This window comes from Micropterus salmoides, unplaced genomic scaffold, assembly GCF_014851395.1.
Source record: "Micropterus salmoides isolate LMB-PRFRI ecotype aquatic unplaced genomic scaffold, ASM1485139v1 Ms_hic_scaffold_8, whole genome shotgun sequence".
Taxonomy (NCBI): domain Eukaryota; kingdom Metazoa; phylum Chordata; class Actinopteri; order Centrarchiformes; family Centrarchidae; genus Micropterus; species Micropterus salmoides.
Window position 1 is genome coordinate 363081 of NW_024044570.1, and position 12593 is coordinate 375673.

At 43.8% G+C, this 12593-nt stretch overlaps 1 protein-coding gene across 3 annotated transcripts in view; it reads right to left on the bottom strand.

Annotated features, from left to right (window-relative positions):
- The window catches only part of LOC119894379 (Golgi apparatus protein 1-like), a 39571-nt gene that overhangs the window by 15491 nt on the left and 11487 nt on the right, over positions 1-12593 (bottom strand). For 2 of the 3 annotated variants that reach the window (XM_038707088.1, XM_038707090.1), the window contains exons 2-8: positions 12161-12190; positions 11364-11450; positions 8563-8778; positions 2646-2849; positions 1977-2048; positions 1449-1635; positions 866-1080 (exon numbers count right to left, since the gene is read on the bottom strand). In XM_038707088.1, coding sequence (XP_038563016.1) covers positions 866-1080; positions 1449-1635; positions 1977-2048; positions 2646-2849; positions 8563-8778; positions 11364-11450; positions 12161-12190 — 1011 coding nt within the window. Of the gene's footprint in view, positions 1-865; positions 1081-1448; positions 1636-1976; positions 2049-2645; positions 2850-8562; positions 8779-11363; positions 11451-12160; positions 12191-12302; positions 12327-12593 lie in introns of those variants that run through there. The other variant, XM_038707091.1, reaches the window with a different exon arrangement.

The window sequence follows — 12593 nt, forward strand, 5'->3', positions numbered from 1 at the left end:
GATTGGTTACACGTCACGAGAAATAGCCCATCAACACTGGCTGTTGTGCAGAAGCGAGCCGCCACTCTGCAGCCCCTCCCCTCCTCTCTCCGCAGATCAGTGTGGACTAAAATTTAGCAGCTCCTTGTGAACTCCGCTCCTCTACAGCAGCAGCAGAGGGAGGAGGAGGAACGACTGACTGAGTTTATTTTACATGCTCCATTTGTTTCCAGTGAGATTCTATATTGTTACTTTACTTTTGTTGCTGCACTGAAAACAGTTATAATAAAATATTAAATTTGATTACCGAATTTATTCTTTTTTAAATAACTTTTTTTTTAAATTATATTGTAATGCAAAACTAATGAGTATAGATAAAGAACAGAACCAGTATATCAATAAAAAAAACATAATACATAAATGGCAGCAGGTAAAGACAAAGTTTATGATAATTTATCCCTCACAGTAAACAAGTCCATCTCTAGGATGATCTCTATTCATTAAATTGACTATTTATAAAGATTAAAAGTGACAATTAACTTTTTGAATAGTTTTGTGTTAAAAATTTTTACAGCAATGTCCATCAGTTCCACATATCAGTCAGTCATCGCTCTAATTGGTTCCTAATAAACAGGAACGGCACAGAAAAACCCACATCGGTCGATCCCTACTGCACACAGAAGTGTCTCAACTTTTTAAGTGATATTGCAAAATGTAACAAAGCATTTCCTTTAGATGCCTGCAGCTCAAGTCGTTCCAGGATAAACGCTATCAACTAGTGGAAAAAAGTCAACGTTTGCATGCTATGTATGTATATATAACAGTATGGCTGCTGAAAGCTTGTTTTTGGTAAGTTTTCACAGAGTTCATTTTGACGCCAACTTACCGCCCTCTGACAGTTGGGGTCGATGGATCCCATGTCTCCTCGGCCGACCCGCATCAGGCAGTGCAGCGTTCGTCCTTTGCGGTGCAGACCGGAGCACTGACCCTCGATCTCGCTCCGACAGTGAAGAACGATCTCCGGACTCAGAGAGAAATCCTCCATCAGCATTCGCCTGTAGTCCATCATCTCACCCTGACACTCCCCGCTGACCACCCGACCTGAAACACACACACACACACAGTGAGCTCCATGCATTTTATAGGATATCATTTACAGACAATGTCGCAGTTTCACAATAAAGTTTCTCTTTAATGAGTAGGTCGTGAGACAGGAACCTGGTTGTCTTATTGCTGCAATAAGGCTGCTGCAAGAAGCAATAAAGCAACCTCACTGCTGCAACTTCTTTTTCTCAGTTTTCCCCAGTCAGAGCAGTATTTTTCCCTCCTGACTGGAGCAGAGTCAGACTAACAGACAGGTCAGAGGTTCAGGTAATTTGGCTAATAGCGGCCTCTGATGGACATAATTAGTGTGCAGGAAAGAGAGCGATTGACAGGCAGGAGGCTCAGTCTGAGGCCGAGCGTCTCACCTCTGTGTACAGCAGACTCCAGACAGAGCAGCAGGTAGGACAGGCGAGATTCTCGGGCTCGGGGCACGTTGGCGTCTGCGCTGCAGCGGTACTTCCTCAGGTCTGACTTGCAGGCTTTGGCCAGCGAGTAGCTCACCTTGTAGTCCTGAGCGATCAGCTTCTGCCTGGTGGTCAACGCCTCGCGGCACTGAGGGGACACGGCCACAGAGGTTCAAACTACGTGGTAGTACATTTTGATCCTTCAACTCCAAAGTGGCAGAATACCAGATAATGTGGGTAACAAGACTTTGTGTGAACACTGGAACAATATAACCTTCAGCTTATGAGTCACTCAACTAACATGAGAATTTAAAGTGAAGGCAGGGCTACAGCTTGTCAGGAAACTAAATTATACCTTGTGTATCAAGGCAAACCTGTTCATTCTCCAGGCCTACTTAGTAAAACTGCAAACCTACTTCTAATAAAAAAAACACACACAAACTTCTTCTTGGACGGCTTAGGGTTAGCACAGTGGTGGACAGCACTCACCCTCTCAGACATCGCCTCCTCAAACTTGTGATTGAAGAGACATTTGTAGACTCGACCCTCCCCGGCCAGAGTCTGGAAAACAAAAACAGCCCGTCAACAGCAGTTTGAAATCAAAACAAGACCTTCTGTTGACCCCTGACTTTTCCATTGTTTTTATCAAAGGTGTTTTGGGATGAAACTCGTCAACTGCCTCAACGTGAGGCTGCAGAAACATCTCCTGCTCAACTCACACCGTTAACTGTTGCTGGCACCTGGTTGGCCACTAAAACAGAAAGGAAAAACTCTCTCTGTCAACTTGGTCATGAATGCATGAGGTCACTGAGGAGCTGAAGGCTCGATGTGTGACTGATTAGGAGAGGCTCCTCTGCTGCAGGTTTCAGAAAGCCAAACTTAACACGTTTTCTACCAATCAAATTGAATTAAGGGTCAAAAGGTAAAAGGCAAAAACATGCTGGTGAAACCAACATGTCTGGAAATTAAGACAAAGCACAACAGGAAATAAGTTCTAAAAGGATATGAAATACATTAGTAGTCAGAAATAGAAACGATGCACGAATCAATCATTGACTTAAGTGTGAAAGTCAGCTGCTTTCCAAACCCTCATCACCTAATATAAACCTTTCAGAGCTCTGTGGACGTGCGCATTAAGATTGTCAACTAAATCCTCACGTTTTCACAGAAGCGTTCTCGGTCCTCGCGGCAGGAGAAGTAGAGGTAGCGGTCCAGGTGGAAGTCGTCCGACGAGAGCTCGGCGATTCTCATGATGGACTTCTTGCATTCTTCCTTGATGGGTTGCGCCCCCGGCTGCTCCTCGGCCTCCCGCACTAGACCTTTCTCCAGACAGGCGATCACCTCGCCCTGAGAGTGGAGGTCCTGCAGAGAGAGAGAGTCAGGGTCCGTTAGTCAGCGAGTAATATCAGGTATCAGAGTCTGTCATTCTGCTCTTATATGATAAGGATTCCTTTTTATTTCAGGTTCCTACGTCATATAATATATAATGTACATGTTGTTTAGAGTTTCAGTTCAGGTTGGGAGGTACTTCTTAACCAGTTGTACACATGCAAAATATGCAAATGTTTGACCAGCAGATGCCTCGTCACTTCAGTGTTGCAACAGCTTTACCACAGCAGCCTTTCGTCAGCTTGCTTTGAGGAACCTCCTTTTGTTGGAGGCTTATCAAGGAGGGTCACGCTCATCCGAAAACAAAAACACCAGAAACAGTGTCCTTGTACCTCTGGATAAGAACAAAATGTAAAAGCTCCGTATTTGTATAGCGCCTTTCTGACCACTTTTACTGCATTCACCAGTCACACACATTCATACACTGAGCCTAAGTGCTCAAACAGAAACTAACATTCACACACATTCATACACTGAGCCTAAGTGCTCAAACAGAAACTAACATTCACACACATTCATACACTGAGCCTAAGTGCTCAAACAGAAACTAACATTCACACACATTCATACACTGAGCCTAAGTGCTCAAACAGAAACTAACATTCACACACATTCATACACTGGCGAAACAACCGGTTCAGTATTTTGCCCAAGGACACCTCGACACGCAACCAGGGGGAGCCGGGGATTGAACCGCCAACCCGCTCTACCTCCTGAGCCACAGCCGCCCCATAATGATCCTCCCGCACACTGGCAACAGGATCATTTCATCTGTACAGAGTAATTCGGTGAAAACTGATGACCGTTTGTTCTGTGCTTTATCCACAGTAAGTTCAACAGGTTATAGGGTGAAACTGAGTTTGTAACTCCCCTCTGCTACGTAGCAGAGAATACACATTAACATAGAAGCAGAAATAAATTATATTCAGTGGGCTGAGGATGAAAAAGTCTGACAGAGTCTTGCAGTCTGGTGGCTGAACTGACCCTCTGAACTTTTTATTCCACACATTCTTCGTTGTCAAAACCAAACGCCTACATTACCCACAATGCAACTCGACCACCCACAGTTTGGTGTGAGATTAGGGAGCGTTGTGCTAGTAGCGGGCTACAGAGGTCTCGCACCAACAGATGAAGTAGTACTTCCAGACACCTGGAAGTACACTTTGACAAGTTCAATAATCGCCATATTTATTTAGACTGTACCATGACAACTGATGTATCAACATTTAACGGAAACTTATTGGGTAGAACTTTACTACCTGCCCTAAACCGCCAACAGCCGATAGTCATGTAGAGAGGAACTGAACTTCCACTGAGAACAAACTCCTCCTCTCTTTTTCCAGAAGTGAAGACGTTTGATGTGAAATCCAAAGCACTGTACAGCTCTTTGAAAAACAAAAAAACTCTTTTTAAGAAAATAAAAAGACAAACTATGTAGATTACAGCATCACTAATCCCAGTAGAGCGCCGTTTCCTTTCACTCACAAGTCATGTTGTCAGAGAGAGTCTGGTATTTTTTCAGAGAAGCTCCGTCAGAGTAAACCTGGTCAGTCTAATCTCCCCTCCGAGCTGACAAATTCCTGATAATGAAGCCGACTCCGCTCCCGCTGACAAATAAATTATTTGCTCCGAGTTCTAATTATGCCGACGTGATATCCCATAATAACTGCATGTGTAACGGGCTTCTGAGGTTCAGCTTGGCTCAGCGGCGAGATCGATTGGCTCAAACTTCTTTTCCCATTCCAGCCGAGTGGAAGCAGCCGGTTCACAAGAGGCACCTCGGTGTGTAAACTGGTCAGACACTCACAAAATACTGGACAGGACAGTTCTTTCTTAGCTGCCCACCCTCTGGCTCTGCAGCACAGGTTTCGCGCTGTACCCCCAAACATTTCTGCATGCTGCTACGATTGATGCGTGTAAACTAATCGTGCTTTTCCGAAAGATCCTAATGACTAATTGCAATAAAATACTACTACAGGGCTACTTCCTGCTGGCACCAGCGTCTACTGCACATGATCGCGCAGCGTAACCGTGGTTTAATGATGTAGAACAGCTGCAGAAACAAAAAGTCTCATGGCTCAGTGTGTTTGTCTGACTCGGATCGTCACTGTTTAATCAGCCCACCTACGAGGCTCACCTGCCAAACACCAACACAGCGTCACTGATCGCCAAATATCTTTTTTAGATTGCGGAGAGTCTATAATCTAAGCAGTACGGTTACGTCTCTCATGTCCGACGGGGGAGTCATTTTTGGGCCCGCATGGATCCCTCCCAGCAGGCTTTGGTCGGCTTCACTGTCAGTGAGGTGACAGACACTCTTACTCCAAATCACTTGACTGATGAAAAATGTGATAATACTGTTGAGCCCCGACATACTGACAGCCCTAATTTACATTTATTCATTCAGCTGACGCTTCTATCCAAAGCCACTTATAATTGCCATGCGTGTCAGAGGTCGCACGCCTCTGGAGCAACGAGGGGTTAAGTGTCTTGCTCAGGGTCGCATTGGTCTCTCACACCAAAGGCACGTGTCTTATCCACTGTTCCATCACCACCATTTTAACAGATGTATTCCAGTATGTTCAGCCAGATGACCCAGTACGAGCATGGAGGTGGTTCTTCCATGTTTTTGTTCTATAAATCCTGACTAGTTAGTTTAAAAGAGTTTCATTGACCGGCCTGTTACCCCTGCATGGTTTAAATGTCTAGTTTTGGATATAGTATCTCACAAAAGTGAGTACGCTCCTCACATTTTTGTAAATATTCTTCTCATGTGACGACACTTCGCTAGCGAGCGTGCGTGCAGCTTGTGTAACATGTAGAACAGTGTAAAGTAGCGAGCGTGCAGCTTGTATAACAGTGTAAAGTAGCGAGCGTGCAGCTTGTATAACAGTGTAAAGTAGCGAGCGTGCAGCTTGTATAACAGTGTAAAGTAGCGAGCGTGCAGCTTGTATAACAGTGTAAAGTAGCGAGCGTGCAGCTTGTATAACAGTGTAAAGTAGCGAGCATGCAGCTTGTATAACAGTGTAAAGTAGCGGGCGTACAGCTTGTATAACAGTGTAAAGTAGCGAGCGTGCAGCTTGTATAACAGTGTAAAGTAGCGAGCGTGCAGCTTGTATAACAGTGTAAAGTAGCGAGCATGCAGCTTGTATAACAGTGTAAAGTAGTGAGCGTACAGCTTGTATAACAGTGTAAAGTAGCGAGCGTGCAGCTTGTAAAACAGCGTAAAGTAGCGAGCGTGCAGCTTGTGTAACAGTGTAAAGTAGCGAGCGTGCAGCTTGTGTAACATGTATAACAGTGTAAAGTAGCGAGCGTGCAGCTTGTATAACAGTGTAAAGTAGCGAGCGTGCAGCTTGTGTAACAGCGTAAAGTAGCGAGCGTACAGCTTGTATAACAGCGTAAAGTAGCGAGCGTGCAGCTTGTGTAACATGTATAACAGCGTAAAGTAGTGAGCGTGCAGCTTGTGTAACAGTGTAAAGTAGTGAGCGTACAGCTTGTGTAACATGTATAACAGCGTAAAGTAGTGAGCGTGCAGCTTGTGTAACATGTAAAACAGTGTAAAGTAGTGAGCGTACAGCTTGTGTAACATGTATAACAGTGTAAAGTAGTGAGCGTACAGCTTGTGTAACATGTATAACAGTGTAAAGTAGTGAGCGTGCAGCTTGTGTAACAGTGTAAAGTAGTGAGCGTACAGCTTGTGTAACATGTATAACAGCGTAAAGTAGTGAGCGTACAGCTTGTGTAACATGTATAACAGCGTAAAGTAGTGAGCGTGCAGCTTGTGTAACAGTGTAAAGTAGTGAGCGTACAGCTTGTGTAACATGTATAACAGTGTAAAGTAGTGAGCGTACAGCTTGTGTAACATGTATAACAGTGTAAAGTAGTGAGCGTACAGCTTGTGTAACATGTATAACAGTGTAAAGTAGTGAGCGTGCAGCTTGTGTAACAGTGTAAAGTAGTGAGCGTACAGCTTGTGTAACATGTATAACAGTGTAAAGTAGTGAGCGTACAGCTTGTGTAACATGTATAACAGTGTAAAGTAGTGAGCGTACAGCTTGTGTAACATGTATAACAGTGTAAAGTAGTGAGCGTGCAGCTTGTGTAACAGCGTAAAGTAGTGAGCGTACAGCTTGTGTAACATGTATAACAGCGTAAAGTAGTGAGCGTACAGCTTGTGTAACATGTATAACAGCGTAAAGTAGTGAGCGTGCAGCTTGTGTAACAGTGTAAAGTAGTGAGCGTACAGCTTGTGTAACAGTGTAAAGTAGTGAGCGTACAGCTTGTGTAACATGTATAACAGTGTAAAGTAGTGAGCGTACAGCTTGTGTAACAGTGTAAAGTAGTGAGCGTACAGCTTGTGTAACAGTGTAAAGTAGTGAGCGTACAGCTTGTGTAACAGTGTAAAGTAGTGAGCGTACAGCTTGTGTAACAGCGTAAAGTAGTGAGCGTACAGCTTGTGTAACATGTATAACAGTGTAAAGTAGTGAGCGTACAGCTTGTGTAACATGTATAACAGTGTAAAGTAGTGAGCGTACAGCTTGTGTAACATGTATAACAGTGTAAAGTAGTGAGCGTGCAGCTTGTGTAACAGTGTAAAGTAGTGAGCGTACAGCTTGTGTAACATGTATAACAGTGTAAAGTAGTGAGCGTACAGCTTGTGTAACATGTATAACAGTGTAAAGTAGTGAGCGTACAGCTTGTGTAACATGTATAACAGTGTAAAGTAGTGAGCGTGCAGCTTGTGTAACAGCGTAAAGTAGTGAGCGTACAGCTTGTGTAACATGTATAACAGCGTAAAGTAGTGAGCGTACAGCTTGTGTAACATGTATAACAGCGTAAAGTAGTGAGCGTGCAGCTTGTGTAACAGTGTAAAGTAGTGAGCGTACAGCTTGTGTAACAGTGTAAAGTAGTGAGCGTACAGCTTGTGTAACATGTATAACAGTGTAAAGTAGTGAGCGTACAGCTTGTGTAACAGTGTAAAGTAGTGAGCGTACAGCTTGTGTAACAGTGTAAAGTAGTGAGCGTACAGCTTGTGTAACAGCGTAAAGTAGTGAGCGTACAGCTTGTGTAACATGTATAACAGCGTAAAGTAGTGAGCGTACAGCTTGTGTAACATGTATAACAGCGTAAAGTAGCGAGCGTACAGCTTGTGTAACATGTATAACAGTGTAAAGTAGCGAGCGTACAGCTTGTGTAACAGCGTAAAGTAGCGAGCGTACAGCTTGTGTAACAGCGTAAAGTAGCGAGCGTACAGCTTGTGTAACAGCGTAAAGTAGCGAGCGTACAGCTTGTGTAACAGCGTAAAGTAGCGAGCGTACAGCTTGTGTAACAGCGTAAAGTAGCGAGCGTACAGCTTGTGTAACAGCGTAAAGTAGCGAGCGTACAGCTTGTGTAACAGCGTAAAGTAGCGAGCGTACAGCTTGTATAACAGCGTAAAGTAGTGAGCGTGCAGCTTGTGTAACAGTGTAAAGTAGTGAGCGTACAGCTTGTGTAACATGTATAACAGTGTAAAGTAGTGAGCGTGCAGCTTGTGTAACAGTGTAAAGTAGTGAGCGTACAGCTTGTGTAACATGTATAACAGCGTAAAGTAGCGAGCGTACAGCTTGTATAACAGTGTAAATTTGCGGTCCCCTCAAAATAACACATTGCAGTGAGCGGTTGTACTTTTAGTCACTTTGGGTCTCACCTTCTCTCCGGTGCTGATGCTGCCGCAGTGCAGATTGTTGATGTCGCTGCGGCACTTCTCCATGAAGCCGCAGATCAGCCGGAAGTCGCTGAAGACGATGGTGGTCATCTTGGTGATGTACTGGTTGCACTGGTAGTCGCTGATGTTGCCACGATGATCCACCAGGCAGGACACCAGGTAGCCCTTCCCCGGCTCCTCCGCTGCACATTCTTTAATCTGCAGGAAGAGCGCAGACAGCGTCACGACTGTAACTGCTAGGAACTGAACACCACCTGCAGCTTCATTAGGACAAAGACACAATAGGCTTATGGGTCATCCGAGAGTCTCTAGTGATGCTGTTCAGACAGTCACTGACAACAAGGTTTAAACTTAACTAATGAACAAACATCTGCAACATTTTACTAATTCAGTTATTCTCTTATGACGACATCAACATTTCTTCTTTTTAATCAGCAGCTAAAATTCAAAGCATTTTTAATCCAAACTCTTCCTCTTTACGTTGACTCCCTGTAAAGAAGAATGTTGTATGAGATTCATTTAATGACCCTGGGTCTTCTTATTTCCTGTAAAGTTCTGGATCAACTTTCAGACGCTTTTAATGACTAATAAAAAGGCACTACACGGCGTAGCTCCTCCTCCTCTTAGGACATCCAACCACAACCTGTTGGCTGTACATCGTGCCAAACTAAAAACCAAAGGCCAGGGTTAAGGGCTCTTTTGTTGTCCTGGCACCCAGACTTTGGAACAATGCCCCCCCTCTCCCATCAGATCAGCTGACTGATTTAAACCACATTTAAAAACCCACTTCTTTAGGTTGTCTATGATTTTAAAGGGTGTGTTCTGCTTGGTGACTGGTTGCTTTCTGGGTTATGTTCTTTTCTCTGCATTGTTGTTAAACCCCTGTTAAAAATGTGCTATATAAAGTTTTAAATTTTGATGTACAAATACAGAAACAAATGGCCTAAAACAGCTTCCTATCATCATAACGATTTCAGTAAAATAATCCTCCCTTTCCAATACAAAGCTTTATGCCGCATTCAGAGCAAACGCAAATTTTCTCCTCGCGCGAGTATATTCGCTGCAAGTGTTCACACACACACACACACACCGCTAGAAGGCGATTTTAAAGCAATAACGTGAATTACTACAACTATACTATACTAGTTACTACTATAACTGCATGAACCCAAAGTAAACATTTTGCTGTGATTAAAGAGCAATAAACGGATCAAACTGATGCTGAAACAACTACAACATGATGCTGTTCTGTTAGACACGTGAATTGATGCTTTGTCAGGTCTGTCAGCAGGACAGCAGCTTCTAACATGTTTGTTTTCTGAATGGAGTTCGGATCGATCAGGGCTATGCTACGCTAACTTGGTCACCGTAAAGTACGACGACAGCTGGAATAAAGTTACAGACGCATGTTTTCTGAGTAGTTCAACCTCCTCGCTTTCTGTCCAGTTTTTATATAAATATGAAGTAGTGCCAAACGACGCCAGCAACACTGGAACGTGCACAGAAGCTGCTGAGAAGCTCAAGTGAAGATAAATCCACGTTGTAATCCAAAAAACTAAAAAGTAAATTTAATAAAAGCCGTTTACTCCGAGCTCCTCCCTCAAGCAAACGCCGTAGTTGTCAGCAAGGTCGGACTGGACGGGTGTTTATTTGTAGCAGCGCTCAGCCGGCCTGCAGATTTTCAATCCCCCGCTCTGCCCGGCTCTCTCCACACGACGCTCTGAGCCGTCGGTGACGTACGGACAATCTCAACACTGATAGGCTATCGCAACACAGCGTCATGCGAATTCCTTTTTCGTCTCACGCAACTCCTGAGAAAATTATCTGGCAGCTAAATGTTGTACTTTCTTTACCAGCTGGTCTCCAACTGCGTCTGACTGCTGAGCAGGTCGTGTACAGCGGCTTTACCAGAGCTAGTTTGATGAAAACTGCTGCTGCTGGAGGTAAGGTTAGTACGAGCGTGGAGAGTGACCCTAAGCCAACTAGAAGCAGAAAGATGCTAAAACGCTCTGTAGAACCGAGAGAAAACGCTGAGATGGGTGATCATTTTCCCGCTGATTTTCCACTTGCCTGTCTTCTGTTTCTTTATGCCGTCTACACATTATCAAAGCCTGCAGATGTTTGCTTCATTTGTGTTGAGGTGCTTTGAGATCTCTCAGACACCACACAAAGCAACTCATCATACTTTAACAAACAAGCAGGCTGAGCTACTCATCTACAATCTCATTAGGAAATCAAGTTCTTAGCAACACCTGCTTCAAAGCCGAGCTGATTACAGATTACTGTATATAAGAATCAGGCGCGGCCTTGAAAAACATGTTTTCATTTCCCACAGATGTGACAAGCCTGTTGATGTCCCCTAACAGTCGAAGTCTTTCCTGAACTGACTTGAGCTGAAACTTCATTTAGTTAAAAAAAAATATCAGGCTGAACTGAACAGATTGTGGTTTCGAAATGGATAAAGGTTTTATTGGAGACCTTGTGGTTTTATGTTTTTCACTTTCTGCTAAATCTCCCTTTTTTTAACCGAGGAGGAATCCAAATATGTTTCTGAGAGCGGCAGTGAAGAGGAGCAGGATCGTTCTCGTCAGACCACTACAGCAGCTGTGTGGACTGTCAACAAACAAAGAGCCTGGTAGATGGAAAAAAACAAAACAAAACGTGGACGAGACTGGGGCCGATTCCTTTACACTCAGCTACAAGCACTAAACACCACACCTGATCATTTCCTGGAAGCTGAGATAAAAATCCTGCACTGCACAGCTTTGGTTCTAGAGACTTACCTCAGGGATGGTGGTCTTGCAGACCTCCATGGCCACAGACTCAAACTTCGGGTCGGTGGTCAGGTTCAGCTTGTAGTTCCACAGCAGCTGGAGGAGAGAAGATACATAAAACATCAGATTTATACTCACTATCCAGATCCAGACAGAGTCTAACAAACTGGATCATGATGTTACTTCCGTCTCTCTCTTATCAAAACGCTGTCATTATTAAACTTCTGTGGCCGGCGTTAGAATAAAACCTTTAATTCACACGGTACAACTTGGCATTTTTGTTGTGATGGATTTGATTTGCATGCCAAAATAGCCACTGTAGGTTAAAACTGGGCAAAATTTGGTTTCAAAGTTACATATAATTATTATTTCAGCAGTATTTACGTGCTTAACACTGAAATGCAGTCCTTTAAATGCTGTTGCAAAAAACAGATTTATGATGCAACATCTAATTTAACCGGGTGATACAGTTGAGAGCTCAGGGGGAAAAGTTAGTAAGTGGCTCTGGTATTTTCTCCAAGGTCAAGAACAAACTTTGATGCCTACATTTTAAGCTAGAGCAGACGAGAATATCTCAAGGCGCTGTGGATGAAATCTGAAAAGCTAATAAGCTTGCAGGTTGAAAGTAAGTGGACCTTGATTTGGGACCTAAAACTCAGCAAATCAATGCTCATCTTGGTTGTTCAAGAACCAAACTCGTGCATATATCAGTGGAGAAAATCCTACACACATGGAATGACAGGATAAAGCGGTGCAGGCTGGGAAGTGGAGTTTAACACAGTGACACCAGGAGGAAAGACACTTACATGGTTGCATTCTGCAGCGATCTCAGTTTCCTGAAAGAGACGAGAGAAAGGAGAGGTTAGAGCGTAAACTGCAGAGAACTTTCTCCTTTTGACTGTGGTAGATTCGTGTCTTTATGAATGAAGCGGCTACTCAATATGTCACCTGTGCCATTTCATTGTTTGCCTAAAGTTGGAGGACCTTTGCAACATCCCATAATCCACTGCAAGCTCGTCCGTAGTAGATTAATCGGTTGGCCTGCACTCCTGAGGCCGATAAACAAACTGTCCGCCCTGAACACGTATCTTCATCTCCAATCTAATCCAACGCCTTCCCTAACCAGCGTTACATATATTGTTATACTGTAGAGAACTAACTGAACCCTGCTCTCCCTTAAACCCCGGCCACCTTCTGAAATCTACAGCAGAAGCCAAATTATGTTTTTATGCATTTAAA